Source organism: Fonsecaea monophora, assembly GCF_001642475.1.
Source record: "Fonsecaea monophora strain CBS 269.37 chromosome Unknown Scaff155, whole genome shotgun sequence".
In the NCBI taxonomy this organism is placed as follows: domain Eukaryota; kingdom Fungi; phylum Ascomycota; class Eurotiomycetes; order Chaetothyriales; family Herpotrichiellaceae; genus Fonsecaea; species Fonsecaea monophora.
Genome location: NW_019174086.1, coordinates 1 through 15,690, shown reverse-complemented (window position 1 = coordinate 15,690; position 15,690 = coordinate 1). Strand labels below are relative to the sequence as shown.

Here is a 15,690-nt window from a genome sequence, read left to right as displayed (position 1 = left end):
GTCGTCAAAGACTACAAGCATACGTGATTGCGAGTCCTGTTTTTAAAACGATGCTCAAGCTTGCCATGGAAGATCGTGCTGGTTGACGACCGAGATGGGTGCGACCGACGACAAGGCTCCACCGATATATCCACCATGTTCAGCCACACAATACCCTCCGTATCAATTACTATAAGTATCAAGTCTACGAAAAGGCACATCCCCAAATAGTCCTCTTTCGAAGCATCTGAATGGTCCCTTGGCCTGTGGGTCTGCTGGATCTGGCGTTAAGACGCTGCATGTGGGATACGCGAGGATAATCATATCCGGAAAGACCCTCGAGGAAAGCACCTCCAGTTGACGATCTGAAGGTAATGTCGAGGTTCTGCTGCCACGATCTCTCCTCTATGAGGGGTTCTGAGAGGCTAGCTTTAGATTTCGGTAACTCGCCTCATGCCCTGAGCCTCGAGCACGCCATCCTGCGCTGGATGGCGAATCTTGTCCAACTATTCAACATCGACAATGTTGACTTCTAAATGTACTGGACTTGAGGCTTACACACTGACTTTTCGGCCAAGATATCCTGTTCAGGAATTATGGAAACACTCCCAGTTCAGTCTGTCGCCATTATTGGTGCTGGTGCAGCAGGTAATACCACTCGTTTTCTGGTTCCCTATTACCCCTTACCAAGCCATGCGTCGCTCACATTGAGAGATTAAGGAGCTGCGGCGGCGGCGGCTTTTGCAGCGGAAAAATGCTTCAGTCAAATCCGCGTATTCGAACGGCGAGAGGCCCCAGGCGGAACATGGTAGGACTTAGATTATCCCCAAATGGCCCTCGCAGCCTTGCAGATGACAGAAACAACGATTAGGATATACGATCCTGACCCAGGGCCTCGCTACAAGCTGCTACCTGGTGGCATCCCTCCGCAGATCGACCCTCCTCTGGATATTCCTGATGCACTTCCTAAGATGACGCCCCCCAATTTCCAAGAACGATATGAGAGAACACCAATCTACGACAGTCTAACGTAAGTAGGGCAAGCCTCTACTTTCAGCAATGGTCAATTGATATAAACCATGGCAGGACCAATGTCCCGGACATTGCTATGTCTTTCTCAGACTATAGATTTGCGTATGGACCCTTTGCACCTCACTGGATACCAAGGCAATACATAGCGGACTACTTTTCGCTACACCAAACAGACAGGTTTCTTGTGTTGAACACCACGGTGGAAGATTTGTCCAGAATACCAGGGAAGGAGGGGTGGAACCTCACACTTCGACGAAGAGATTCAGTCCGGCACGTGGATGTCTGGTGGGAAGAAAGGTTCGACGCTGTGATCATCGCAAATGGCCACTACTCCATACCATACGTAAGTCTGTCCCAGTCGTTTGGGCCCCCACTCGAAGAGTCTGAAGTTTGCATATCCTGATTGCCACCTGATCTAAAGATCCCCAAAGTCGCTGGTCTCGACTCATATATCCATCTGTTCCCAGAACGGGTGGTTCACTCCAAATCATTCCGCAATCCACAGGTATATCGCGGCAAACGGGTGCTGGTCATCGGCAACTCTGCATCTGGCCACGACATCACGGCGGCGCTGATCACTTCTGCGCGGCTTCCCGTCTATCAGTCTCGTAGGTCACCTTCGCGTTGGGATGGTGACAAGCCACCTCCAGGCATTGAATGGAAACCTGTTGTGAAGGAGTATCTCGCGAGTGGCGACATCGTTTTTGAGGATGGTTCCGTCCTCGGCGACATCGACGTCGTCTTCTACTGCACAGGCTACAAAGCATCATTTCCATTCTGGAATGTCCGCGCCAATGGTGGGCCGCTGTGGGATTACAAGGAAAACCGTCTGATCGGCAGCTACTGGCATACATTCCACCGTGACTTTCCAAGGTCGCTAGGCATTGTCGGAGTTCCACGTGTCCTCACGTTCCGCTCGTTTGAGTACCAGGCAATCGCCCTGGCACGGCTGTTTGCGGGCAGAAACGCCCAGCCGCTCCCGCCGCGCGAGGCACAGGAGCAATGGGAGCGGGAGAGGTGGAGACTTGTGAGCAGGGAGGGAAGAAAGTTTCACGACATCCCCTGGGACAACGGGGAGACGATGGACTGGCTTCGAGGTCTGTTTGATTTGGCTGGTCTACCCTTACTCGAGGACCGCGGGAGGTGTCCGCCCGTGCTGGGGGATGAGACGAGATGGGCCATTGAGCATCTGAAGAAGTATCCCGAGCCTGGCAACGATAGTCTCGAGGAGGAAGGGGATTGGACGATAGTCAGTGGCGGCGAAAGCCGGGACAGTCTACACTTTATCTAAAGAGGCTGGTTGGAAGTCTTGACACCGAAGATGCACCTTTTGCTTTCGGCATTGTCTGGTCAGTCGATTAACGAGATACTGGAGATTGGCAGGCGGTATCCAGCTTAATATAACGGCCAGACTCTTTCTTCACACACTGACAAGACAAATTCATTGACTTAGGAATAGATGATATACATGCTAGTCTAAGGAGATGAGATCTTGTTTTGCATCTATCCTAGCTATGGTGTATGCTTGTGTGCTCTTAGCAGCCAGGAATTGTAGGGCCAAAAAGGGGGCCTTGGTAGTTAATGTTACACCGAAGCGGAAAAATAACATGCTGTCATAGGTCCCCAAAACTTTGATGGGTTGGGCGCGCACAACGTATTTCTCTGGAAGAAAAAAAACCAAACTCGGCTTACCACACTACCACTAACCACTGAACCACAACAATACAACCGAAGAAAAAAAAGAAAAGCGTGCTTTGAAGACAGGTCCTACCCGGCTGGTACATTATCAGTATTTATGTTGACCGTTATCGAGGTTTGGCATTATGAGACTCACGTTCGAACCGGGGTTGCCGGAAGATAATTCAGCGATGATGGCGAACACGAGTGTCCATCATCAGATCAAAATCCGGAGTGATCACCACTACACTATAGAACCGTGTGGAAATCGAGATGATTTTCTTGCAAATTTTGGGGATTGTAAAATATATACATTTACAAAGAATGTGGGGCGCGATGGCGCCCGGGCATGTCCGCCACGCCGCCTTGTCGACATCCTCCCCCGCTAGGTATCAGTAGATGCTCACTGCTCAGCCTTTTTCGATGCTTTTGCGTGAGTAATGCATGAATGACGTCTACATTGAGTGTGACGGACTCATGTTTTATGGATTTGGTTCATTCGGTTATTAATACATACGATGAATTGGCACAATGACAGTAGACTCCGTTCGTTCTACGAAATATCCCAGCCAAAGCAGCGAGCTACCTCAGAAGCGAAGGTTCGTCAGTGGGAAGAGACGGTTGACATATTGATGCTAACTTAGGAAGAAAATTCGACGGTATGCTCTAGACTTGCTGCTATCTTCTGAGCGACGGATGGTCCAGTCCTGCATGTGAAAGATGGTGCTCCGGATAATCATGTTTGCCTCGCGTTGTAGAGCAAATTCGGTCCAGGACGACGAAAAGGGGAGGAAAGGGAAAGATATCGGTCTTATTAAAATGTATATACTATGCTGATTCTTGTGGAAGTGGATGCTCCAGCTCTTTGCTAGTGGGTGTGTCACCTTGTACCCGCAGGTAACACCCCAGAGCCTCCAGGAGGTACCTCTCTCGGTATCTCAACTGTACAGGACCCTTTTCTTGTATGTGTAACCTTGCGATCTCTATTACCAGCGGCAAATGCTTTTGATCTAGCTCCCGGAATGTTTGTTCATGAATGGTAAGATCTCCTTTTGATGCTTGCAATAGAGCTGCAGATAGCCGTCGGTCCCGCATGACGCGGACACAGAAGCTTTCAAAAACGTCGATGGAGATCATGAAATGGATGATCGAGATGATCGATGTGAAATCATGAGTCGTGTCGCCTTTGGGCGAATTTGACGGCTTCCGGTTGCCCAGATAATTGCTCATAGCATTGACCCGTTCCAACTCTCTGATCAGCGATTGTTGGTCGATTTCGACAATGTTGGCAGCTATAGGTCGTTCGTATCCGATTTGGTGCCGCCACATCCAGTTGCAGTAGATGTTGGACACAATGCAAGGGACCAGGATGATATAACCCCACCACATCGTGGCAGTTATAAGACCTCCTGCGCCCGCTGCAAGACCCGTAATTGCAAGCACCATCGCGTGAGTCTGTACTTGGCGCGTGCGACGCCGCAGCAGACGTTTGGCGACATCTGACTGCAATTTGACGAGACCTGCAGAGCGATGGCGATATGCCCGTATTGAAACGTAGGTAGACCATCCTGCATTGATGAGGCCGTAAAGTGCCCCTGCAGCATTGCCGATGTACCCTGAGAGCAGATTGCTGGCGGCAAAGACGGAAGGATTGGCTCCACCAATAGCCATATAAGTACCAATGCTGACCAGAAGGGCACCGAAGCCCAACAGCACATCCACGATGAGCCGGTCCAGAAGCTCAGTGCCACTCTCACGGAAGTTGACACCCAGCAAGGCTTCCACACTTCGCAAGCAAGCCGTGTTGTCACGACATCGCGCTTGTTCTCGCCTTAGGTGTAATCTCTCCTCCCTTAAGACCCGTATGTTGCGCCAGCTGAGTGTGATATCCCGAAATGCAAATAGGGAGGTCACCAGGGCCAATGTTGCCCCAAGGGCCATGAGGACAGCGACCCATTTCTTTACCGGGATCTCGTTCCAGACATTCGCCGCGAAGTCTCCTGCATTTCCTAGCTCAAGAAATCCAACCCCAGCGAGTAAACTGTTTCTCAGCCGACCTGGGTGCAATGGTCTATAGCGACCGCGTTGTTCGGTTAACGTGACCCAATCTGATGCTGGAAGAAACTTTTCCGTCTCGCGGCTGGCTTGAAATTTGCCCTCCTGCGTGATGTCCTCGGAGATTCTCTTTTGGTTTTCTTCGACTTCGATGTTTCTTGCCGCATTTCCAGAAGTGGCCATCAGGGTCTGAATATGCGACTCATCCGTTGATTATGTCGAACTGGAAGTCCTGAGAGTGAGGTTTAGCTAAGCAGCCGTAATGAAGTAAAGGCTCTGCAGAGGTACCGCTGGAATGCAGCAGTGTCGATATGAGAGATTTCAAGGCTTTGAAGTAAACCATGCTGTCCGAGTATTAAAAAGATGTCATTTATGGTCAAAGTCCCTCAGGTATCTAATAATAGTTTTGCATTCGACAAATGACCCGCCAAGGGTGGCAACGTTGCAGTGACCTGAACTTGCCGTTGCCGGCGGTTCATCCGGGTGGAACAGAGTCATTCTTCCAGCATTATTGGAACTTACCTGGAGGGTGATAGACTCAGAGTATATAGCAGGAGCTGAAAGTACTGTTTGTTCGAGAACCGTGGCACCTATATTTGGCCCCTTTTATTGATCTACACCAAGTTTCAACTAACTATCCTTATTGACTAGGGGCCAAGGGCACAAAGAGCCGAGGGCTGCGATACCCGATCCCGCCGCCGAATCTCGCGCGGTGCCGAGTAATAATTGACAGCACATGTGCATTTGCTTTTTCATGCACAACTTCGTCATCGGGAGTTCGCCAAGCGCATGGCTCAGTTGATAGAAATATCCTCCTTGCACTAGGTGGTGTAACATCACTCAATGCGTTACACGGGTAGCACATGCGCATTTCACTCACTTCAACTCTCTAGGGATGCAGAAGGCTCTGCGGCGGCAGCCATGGACCTGTGCCAGATGCCTGCGCAAGCAGCAGAGATTCAATTCTACCGCCGCCGGCATAGCCGTGGCCGACGATAACACCTTCACCCCTCCCCAGCTTCACGCGTCTTCCTCCGGCAACAGCAGCGATAATGCCCTCCTGCGTGAGGTTTTCAACCAAAAGACCTTTTCCAAGACATCTTCCACGCAAAGGTCGGGCTTGATAGGAAACACGTTCCTCACTCTCCCTCAGGGTTTTCAAAAATTTGCAGAGGCAGCGGTGATACAATGCAAGAGATTGGTAGAGAGGACGCTTGCCGCTTCCACACCGGAGCAATACAGAGCCATACCAAAAGACCTAGATAGACTCAGCGATTTGCTATGCCGAGTTATCGATCTCTCCGACTTCATCAGGAGCATACACCCGAGCGACGATGTGGCCGCTTCAGCCTCTGCCTCATATTCGCTCATGTTTCAATACATGAACGAGCTCAACACAACAACGGGATTGAACCAACAGCTTAAGAGGGCTTGGGATATGCCGGAGGTCCAGTCTCAGTGGAGTGAAGAGGAGAAAATGGTTGCCGTGCTCCTGATGAGAGATTTTGCGAAATCGGGCATTCACCTTCCCGATAACCAGAGACGGCAGTTTGTCTCTCTGTCGAATGATATCGTCCAACTGGGAACCGATTTCATCAACCAGATGAGCCATGCGAGGGATTGGGAATCTTTCACTGTTGGCCAATTGGATGGTATAGATCCCACATTGGTCCAAGGCTACAAGAACCACGAAAAAGTACAGATTCCTGTATCGAGTAAATGGTCCAAAATGGTCCTGGGTTCCGCTAAAAATCCTGCGACGAGGAAGGAAATGTACATTGCTGAGAGAAGCGCTTCCAAAAGGACCATCACAACCCTTGAAAAGTTGCTGCTACGTCGTGCCCAACTTGCCAAACTCACGGGATTCGACAACTTCGCACAGATGACTCTGATAGAGAAAATGGCCAAGACACCAGAGGCTGTGAACAACTTTCTAGAATCTGTCAATGCGAAAAACAAGATACACGTACAAAAGGAACTCGCTCCGCTTCTCGAGCTCAAGCGCAAGGTGGACCAAGGTGCTGAAGAGTTGAATCCATGGGATCACCACTATCTCCTGGCGAAGCTAGACCAACTGGAGGGAGCTGCAGGTCCTCGAACATCCAAGTCGCGCTTACGGGAAAGTGCCAAATTCTATTTTGCAATCGGCCATGTCATGCAGGGCCTGTCAAGCTTGTTTGAATCTCTGTATGGAGTCCGATTTGTGCCCAGGGAGACCAAGCAAGGTGAAGTCTGGCATCCAGACGTCAGACGATTGGACGTGTACACCGACAAACAAGAACACATTGCTACCATGTATTGCGATCTGTTTTCACGGCCTGGGAAACAAAGTCACCCGGCTCACTTCACGCTTCTGTGCTCACGAGAAATCTCGGATGAAGAAGTCCGTGAATGCGCAGAGCGCAATGAGCCACTGAACAATGGCATGCCGACACTTGTCAGCACCAACCCGACGTCAGGCGTGACCTCTCATCATCAAATCCCAATCATCGCACTGGTATGCGGCTTCCCACAATCCAGTGTAGCCGGCGAACCTGCGTTGCTTTCCCAATATAGCCTCGTCTCGCTGTTTCACGAAATGGGCCATGCTATCCACAGCGTTCTCGGCCGCACCTCCATGCAAGGCATATCGGGAACACGAGTAGCAACAGATTTCTCCGAACTGCCCTCGGTTCTGATGGAAAACTTTGCCACAGACCCAGCGGTCTTGAAACTTTTCGCCAGACACTGGAAGACCGACGCTCCTATGCCCGAGGAGATGCTTCAAATTCTTGCCGAGGAAGGGTCAAAGGAAGCTTCGAGACAGGGCGCCTGGAACAACGAGAGCCAGATTCTCATGAGTATCCTGGATCAGGTGTACCATGGAGACGGACCTGTCCAAGCTCTCCGAAGCGGGCGCTACGACTCTACGGCTGTATATTACGATGTGTGGAACAAGCACGGCTCCGTGCCCGAGCCATGGGGCACCTCGTGGCAAGGATTCTTTGGCCACCTCCACGGCTATGGCGCGAGTTACTATTCGTACTTGTTTGACACGGCGATTGCGCGACGTGTCTGGACAAATGTTTTCCGGAGCGGCAGGGACAGCGGCGCAATTGACCGTGCCAGCGGAGAGAGGTTTAAAGAGGAGGTCCTCAAATGGGGCGGTGGGAGGGATCCCTGGCTCTGCCTCGAGGGCTTACTCGGCGAAGGGAAGGGAGTGCTGGCAGAGGGTGGAGAGGAGGCCATGTTGGAGGTGGGACGATGGGGAGTTGGTGTCGGCGCTGGGTCCTTGGATTAAAGCGTAGCGACGGGACAGAGCAGGTTCTCTTGGTCTATGGATGACCGACCCTGTAAATGTACTTTGTAAAAGGACTATTATTATGCACGGCCCCCCATTGTTCTCTTTACCGAGTATATATTTATCTATCAGCCAGGGGACTGCCGAACTTAGCTCGACATAGGATCTTCATCTTCTCTTGGTTGAGTCCTATAGCGCTGCGCTTCCCTTTCACACCCACAACACCTCGGGCCTTTGCTGGAGGATCAGGGAATACACCTCGATGTCAATCGCGAGTGAATCAGGTCAGAAAGGGGGCTTGGTTTCATCAGGGGGGGAGTCAGCAGCACAGTGTTAACAGGAACAAGATCGCCAAAAACAGGTCCAAATGCAAGATCTTAGGCATACGCCCAGGCATTGCCACGAGATATTCCCACACGACTCCTCGAAATATTCGCCAGGAAGCCGTTTGTTGGCCTCCCTCCTGACGACCTGCCGCTATGATACTTCACGTTCCGACCTCCGACGACCAATAGGGTTGCTGGCCCTTCTACCCCGGGATTGATCCCCACAATTGGCCTTTTGCCCATTGAACCCCGGGGTAGCTACTCGGGTTGTCCCTTGATGGTCTTGTTTTGACGACTCGTTCTGCAATTGAAAGATCTCTTCTTACTCTCTCCACGACAGATCGCGATCGGCGCAGACCTCTCCGCGCCCCATTCGAGGATGGCTATTCGTGGTATCTTGACAAGGCTGAGGTTCCATCCACCGGTACAACCTGTCCTGTCTCGCGAGGAGGTACTGAAGTTCCACAATGTCCTTTGCAAATATAACCCAAGTCAATGTCGCCGGAGTCTCATGACAACGAAATGTTTCGCCCCGAGAGTCATTAGGCGATCGGTTGGGTCTCTATCTCCTGCACGGGCAACCGACCATGATACAGGCCTTGCTCCCTTTCGCAAGGACGACCTGCCACCTGAGTTGGAAGTGCCATCCCCTGTGACCATTGACGACGTCGAAGCAACAAAGTGGTCTGAAACGACGGACGTCCTGGTCGTAGGGTTTGGTGCTGCCGGTGCCGCAGCAGCCCTCCAGGCTCGCGAGTCCGGCGCCCAGGTGATCGCGGTCGACCGTTTTGGGAATGGCGGTGCGACATTCTTCAGTGGCGGCGTTATTTACGCCGGGGGTACAGAAGCCCAGCGCCAGAATGGTGTCAACGACTCGCCCGAGGAGATGTTCAAGTACCTGAACACCGAGGGTTGTCCTGTTCGACCGGAGACGTTGCGAAAATTCTGTCAGGACAGTGCTGGCAATGTCGAATGGGTGGTCCAGCATGGCCTGCCGTACGGTGGCCCAGTCTTTACCGAAAAGACAGCATTTCCACCCGCGCCGTACAAGATCTACTATTCGGGCAATGAGGCCATGCCCTCGTATGCGGAAAAGGCCAAACCGGCGCCACGCGGCCACATGGCGGCGGGTAAAGGCTTTGGAGGCTCCAAGTTGTACAAGACCCTCCGCGACGCTGCGGAAAAGGCAAAAGTCAGGTTCCTACCTCATACAAAAGTGACTCGACTTGTTGTCGACCGTGAACGTCGTGTTGTCGGTGCCGAGGTGCTCACTCTCCCTCGGAGCCTGTGGAAACAACACGATAAACTCTTCAATATAGTGCACCCGTGGGTACCATTCAATGCTGGTCGGTCTAAGAAGGCCATCCACGAGGCGACAGACATGGAGGCCCAGGTGACCGAGCGGAAGCTAATCAGGGCCCGACACGGCGTTGTGCTGTGCTCTGGCGGCTATAATCGTAACCTGTCACTGATTGAGAAATACCAACCCGTTCTCGCAAAGCATTACGAAAAGACGTTGCCGCTGGGCTCCATCAGCGACAATGGAGCCAGCGTTGCTTTGGGAGCGTCAGTAGGGGGGGTATCGTCACTGCTGAGCCATATCAGTGTTGCAAGGACAATGGTACCTCCCAACGTCTACGCCAATGGAGTACTGGTCAATGCTCACGGCAAGCGGTTCATCAACGAAGGAGCATATGCGATGTTCATTGGTACGGAAATGCTCAACCAGCCAGACGGGAGGGGCTATCTGATCCTCGAATCCCGAGACTTCTGGTACGGCGTGTACAAGTCTTTCTTCACGGGAGGGAACTTCCTGCTCTGGGGGGCCCCGGCACTCATCAACATCTTCTTCGGCGGTACTCGACGAGCTCGATCGCTGGAGAAGCTTGCGAAGAAGATTCGCGTCCCTCCGCAGGGACTGAGAGAGCAGATCGAGGAGTACAATAGCGCCAGCCTCTCAGGCCAGGCGGACAAGCTGGGCAAGTTGAAAGATATTTTCCGGCCGGTTGCCAAGGGTCCCTTCTACGCTGTCAACGTATCTCTCGGGAACAAGTTCAACCCGGCGCAGTCGATTACCATGGGCGGACTGGTCGTGGACGAGCAAACGGGAAACGTCAAGCGCGAGGATGGCAGCGCGGTGCCCGGCCTGTACGCCGCCGGGAGAGCAGCCGTTGGGGTTTGTTCGGGCGGATTCGTCAGTGGGATGGCACTGGCCGATGCCCTCTTCAGTGGTCGTCGAGCGGGCCGTACTGCTGCCACTCGTCCGCTCGCGGCCTCAGGGTAGAAAGCACCAGCTAACTTGGTGGTGATTGTTGGATGTCACTGTACATAGTCGGACCTGTCCGTCCGGCCATCTTTCTTTGGTGTGTCATCGGTTTGATTTTTCGTCGGGTACTATACAGCGTATCAGGGGCTTGAGAACAGAATTATGTCGTTAATTGCCCTTCTTAGCGGGCCTGCGCTACAGGAGGAGTTCGCCCGCAATTAGATGCACAAGAGAGAGAGAGAGAAGAGAAGAGAGAAGAGGAATATTAGATTGTCAAGGTGTTAGACTGTGATCGCCACATACTGTAGCACGCGACTGCGCGTGAGGAAACGCCAAGGAGTAGTAGCCTTGTCGCTATAGTACCGCTGTGGGGTTATTAGTGGATTGATTGCCAAGGGGTTGTTCCCACTTTCGTGCCAATATAGACTCCTCTCGTCCCCATAGCTGGTTCTCCTTCCTTTATACCACTGCGAATTTCACCTTCTGCCACGTTCAAGTCAAGTAGCTTCCTCCTAATACATGTGTCAGACCCGAGGATAGTATTTGTTACCAATTTAGGCCGCGACGACCTTGATTTCGCGCTGCTCAGTCTTGATTCCTTGCAGTTTTCGAGCGACTCTGTCAGTCATGGCATCCTCGAGCAACTTGTCCTCCACCAAGAGCGCGGCAATCACAGCACAAAAAGAAAAAGCGATCGACGAGTAGTACACCATCTGGAACGACTTGAAAAAGGCAGTGTGAGCAGCATCGGTGGCACTCTGGATGACCTGCGGAGTAATGCCTGGGATCGTGGCGAGCGCCGCTTGATCGCCAGCAGCGATGTCCTGGACCAGCTGGATGGCCGCGTTCTGAGTTAGGCCGGCCTTCATGGCGGCGGGAATGACGTATTTGGGTAAGTTCTTGGTGATTTGAGTGTTGAGGATTGTGACATACACCGCGTCTAGGACCATTGTCAGCTTTATCATATCTGATAAAGGCTCATCGACAAAAAAAAACAAACCTGATATTGTGGAGAAGCATGTCCGGATGCTGAAAAGGGCACCAATGGCAATTCCAAAGTCTTTGGTGTCAACCATGAGAGGTGCACCACTGATCGTGATGATTTCCATGTATCCGATGCCGAGGCCGACGAGGATGCTGAAAACAGCGGCCATTGAAAGAGTCAAGCTCGCTGCGGCGCTGGCGCCAACAAAGGCCGTGAAGATAATGCATGACAGGAGAAGCTGCCACTTTATGTATTTGAACAATTTCACCGTGAACCCAGCCATTCCCTGTCCAGCTAGCACGCCGGCCGTGATGGTGCACTGTTCCAAGTCAGGAGAGAGAATGGGAAACAAAAGAGGCATTCTACTTACGCTGTACCAACCAGCCTGACTTGGTGATCTGCCGAAAACGTACCCCAGCTGCTGTGGGTAAAGGATGCACAAGGCGTAGAAGACCATGGAGCCAAAACAAGAGCATGCCAGCAGGCAATTAAAGTTGCGGCTCCTGAACAGGCGAAGTGGAAGCAGAGGCAGGGCTGGCTTTCCAAAGTATTCTGGCAAATGGTCAGTACCTTCCTGGACTGTCATTCTTAAAGTCTCAGTCTCACCCCATAGGACGAAAACGATCATGACAACCCCGCCGACCACGATAGGTACAATGACCTTGTACGATTCCCAGGCTACCAGTCGTCAGTGTTTGGTGTGCCAACCTAGAAAGGCCATACATACGATATCTCTGTCCCCCCCACGAAATTCCGAAGAGGAACGGTACCACTCCACCGCAGAAGAGGATCAAGCCGATGTAATCAAGAGATTTGATGAACTGCCATTTGGTATGCCGGGTATGCAGTTGATCGAACTTGGGAGGATGATAGCAGATGATGAACAAAATGACTGCGGCAAAGGTTGTGCCGGCCAGGAGATAGTAGATTGATCGCCAGCCTTGGGAGGTGTGTGTGGCCAAGGTCAGTGCTAAGAGAATCAATCAGCATATCGCAGCCCGCACCAATAAATTCTGTCTCGGGAAGATGTACATACCAATACCAGGTGCGATTGCTGACAGGGGACCAAAGAGAAAAGCGACTGCGCCAAAGTACAGATAGCGATATTTGTTTGGCAAGAGCTCTGCCCCGATGGCGGCACAATGGGTCTGAGTGGCTGATCCAAATCCCATGAGAACGCCCTTGTCCACACCAGTCAGCCCAAAATATACGAGAAGTGATTGATGCACCAAAGACTTACAGCCCCAATCAGCGTGTTGACTGTCTTTGCTCGACTGGCGACGATGTACCCAACGAAAGCGATGGTGCCGAAGATGATCTGGTACCAACGACGACCAAACAGGTCCGACAAACGACCGACAATGGTGAAGGAAACGGTCTGGCAAATTGTCAAAGAGAGGATGATCCAGATTGAATTCGGACTCGGGTCTGTGCTTTCTGTTACTCATGAAGCTGCTGAATACGTGCCGGTCTGCGTACCAAGATCCGCGAGAATGACACTCAGAGAGAATGAAGGCATCACATATGCCCAAAACCCTGCGGCATAGCTCAGAACCATAGCCTGGGTCTTTATCAGTATCGCGAGATCAAGTGTATCTCGATGAATCGATTGCACATACCGCCATCGACCCAACCAGACGCCAATGGCGAAAGTAGTGGCGTCCCAGGACCGCCGAGTCCTCGACTCCTTTGGCTTCCTCTGCCATGGAGTCGGTGTCAGAGTCGGCATCCAGGTGTTCGATCTGCATATCAGAGTGTCCGACGTGGGAGGCATGTTGAAAGTCCTCGGTCTTCTCCTCCGCCTGATTGTTGGTCTGCATGGCTCGATTTGTCTGTCAGAGTAAAGTCAACAAAGTCAGTCAAGGCTAGCAGGATCACACGATCTCTCTCTTCTAGCAGAGGCCCTGCCACTGGGGTCTCCCCGGCTTATAACAAGCAGGTCGCTCCGCAGAGACCATCCCCCTGGGGTCCCCAGCCAAGTAGTGGGCGTCGGGATCTGGGAAACAAGGCTCCGCCGCACCGGATGATTTCCCAACCTTGTGGGAGGCGCTAAAAGTCTTCTTTTCAGGACGAGTCTATTCCTACAGCAGCTGTTGAGCCTGGCTCGGTGGATCATCTCACTTCCACAAAGGGTCATGGGCCCATGCACTGGGACTGTTATGTTCCGGAGCGCTTTCAATCCCCCTTCGCCAGACCCGCTTCATCCCTTTCTGGCCTTGGTGTCACTCAGAGACGGCCGGAAAAGAGGGCTGCGTGCGACGGCTGGGTCGACAAACCCACATTGGGGTCGGGTCAGGCGGAAATGCTAGACTGCAGAAGAGCTTGACTAGCGAGCGCTACTGACCTTGCCATTTCTTTCGTCTGGAATGCGTATGTGAGAGAGGGAGAGGCATACACACAAGTGATCGCGGTTGTAAGTGGCGAGCAAGGAGGTCGTCGAGCAAAGGTTCTGCCATTCCAGCTTCCGACACACACTCTCTCTACGGAGTAGGTGTCCCTTATCCACAAACTGAAATACAAAGTCTCATTTCTACTCAGCCTACACGGAATATCTGATACGAGATAGTGACCTTCCCCATCTCCTTCACACCAATCTTCCCTTGCCCCACAAAAACAGTGTCGTTGACCCAGGCATATTCCTCACTCCGGGAAAAGATCCTCGGGATAGTGTAATAGTACAGCTGACCAAAGTCGACCTCGCACTTTTCTTCTCCCGAAAACGTCTTGAAGACGTCTGGCGTCACGTGCATCTTTCCGGTGTAGGCAAACTCCATGTTCAGCGAACCGTCGTCCGAGAGAGCACTGGCCCGCGCGTCGATCGACACGATGTTCCCTTTGATCCTCATCCAGTCCGACGCCGTGACCACCTTGGCGATTTTTTGGCCGTCGGGGAGTTCGAGGGTGCCTTCCGTCACTGAGAATCCGCCCGCGCGTGTGGAATCGGGTTAGTAAAATGGATGCGCCGCCGCTTGTGACTTTTGACAATTTCCACAAAACGACAGAAACTGGGGACGCCGGCCCCGGAGCTCCCGGAAGCAAGAAGCAGCCGGGAGGGGAAGGGGATGGGATGACGTACCGTGAGCGACACACAGATCCGAGTGTTTTGTTTCAATGTGCGGAAACCCAGCGGGACCGGTCATGTTGAGGGTGAAGACGTGGGTGAGTTTTGGAGACGTCGCCATCTCTTGTGTCGTCCAGCACCATAGATTGAGGGAGAGGGCTCGGGGATGTTAGAATCAAGGGAGACTACTCGGTGGCGTTCGTTATAATGGTGCAATCCCGATTGTTGTGGGTAATACACCCCCGATACAGCCGCTTGCAAAATCGCCTTCACCCCATTAGCTACTCCAGATTGTCTCCGCCCCACTCCTGGTTCTCGTGGCCGGCTGTACTACAATATATAGCCTAGTCTAGTCTTTCGAGCCACCAATCATAGAAAGCGGCCTTCGCCCCCCAAGTTTCGACAGTTAACGTATCCTACGCGTAATATTTCACTGATCGTTCCGTTGAGGTCGGAAGGTCTACCGAAAATATAAGAGCAGCAACAGATCGAATCCGTACCCGGACCCATTCAGGACACCAATTAACTTACACGCTTCTAAAGAACGCTTCCATCTTGATAAACACCGCTTGTACTGCATACAGGAGTACTATTAGGATAGACTGGATACTGCATCATTCAGCCATTGATGATCTCCTCCGTGTTCGAAAATCCAGCGCCTATTTCTTATTGCCCCTAGAAATCCGGAACGAAGAATATTCCTCCGTACACGCCCGCGTGTCGGGATGATCAGGTCCTAGGACTCGCCGACGTCCAGCCAGTGCTCTCTCATAGAAGATCGCAGCTTGCACAAATCGAGATCGTAATGCTAGAAGATATGCCAGGTTATTCATGCTCGTTAGCGTCTTAGGATGCTCCTCCCCGAGCACCTTCCTCCTCAGCTCTAACGTCTCTCGATGTATCTCCTCCGCCTCCGCGTACTTCTCCTGACCGCTCAGCGCGTTAGCTAGGTTATTCATGCTCGTTAGCGTCGAGGGATGCTCCGCCCCTTGTACCTTCTTACTCAGCTCTAACGTCTCTCGATACATC

The 15,690-nt window shown here is 52.1% G+C and overlaps 5 protein-coding genes across 5 annotated transcripts; 3 read left to right on the top strand and 2 right to left on the bottom strand.

The window, feature by feature from the left end:
- Positions 1-809: 809 nt before the first annotated feature.
- Positions 810-2,302, top strand: AYO21_11349 (hypothetical protein; the record flags this gene model as incomplete). Its single annotated transcript, XM_022661244.1, has 3 exons — positions 810-1,009; positions 1,066-1,354; positions 1,433-2,302. 3 exons carry the CDS (start codon positions 810-812, stop codon positions 2,300-2,302), a joined length of 1,359 nt encoding a protein of 452 aa, XP_022506435.1.
- Positions 2,303-3,516: 1,214 nt separating this feature from the next.
- On the bottom strand, positions 3,517-4,926 carry AYO21_11348 (hypothetical protein; the record flags this gene model as incomplete). The annotated part of the gene is made up of 1 exon (XM_022661243.1): positions 3,517-4,926. One exon carries the CDS (start codon positions 4,924-4,926, stop codon positions 3,517-3,519), a length of 1,410 nt encoding a protein of 469 aa, XP_022506434.1.
- A 712-nt stretch (positions 4,927-5,638) lies between these two features.
- Positions 5,639-8,023, top strand: AYO21_11347 (hypothetical protein; the record flags this gene model as incomplete). The annotated part of the gene is made up of 1 exon (XM_022661242.1): positions 5,639-8,023. The coding sequence occupies one exon, from the start codon at positions 5,639-5,641 to the stop codon at positions 8,021-8,023; it is 2,385 nt and encodes a 794-aa protein (XP_022506433.1).
- A 705-nt stretch (positions 8,024-8,728) lies between these two features.
- AYO21_11346 (hypothetical protein) lies at positions 8,729-10,633 on the top strand (the record flags this gene model as incomplete). Its single annotated transcript, XM_022661241.1, has 1 exon — positions 8,729-10,633. One exon carries the CDS (start codon positions 8,729-8,731, stop codon positions 10,631-10,633), a length of 1,905 nt encoding a protein of 634 aa, XP_022506432.1.
- Positions 10,634-11,169: 536 nt separating this feature from the next.
- Positions 11,170-14,782, bottom strand: AYO21_11345 (hypothetical protein; the record flags this gene model as incomplete). The annotated part of the gene is made up of 11 exons (XM_022661240.1): positions 11,170-11,555; positions 11,616-11,919; positions 11,971-12,152; positions 12,207-12,278; positions 12,328-12,570; positions 12,637-12,781; positions 12,841-13,028; positions 13,080-13,161; positions 13,220-13,432; positions 14,144-14,514; positions 14,677-14,782. 11 exons carry the CDS (start codon positions 14,780-14,782, stop codon positions 11,170-11,172), a joined length of 2,292 nt encoding a protein of 763 aa, XP_022506431.1.
- Between the last annotated feature and the right edge of the window lie 908 nt (positions 14,783-15,690).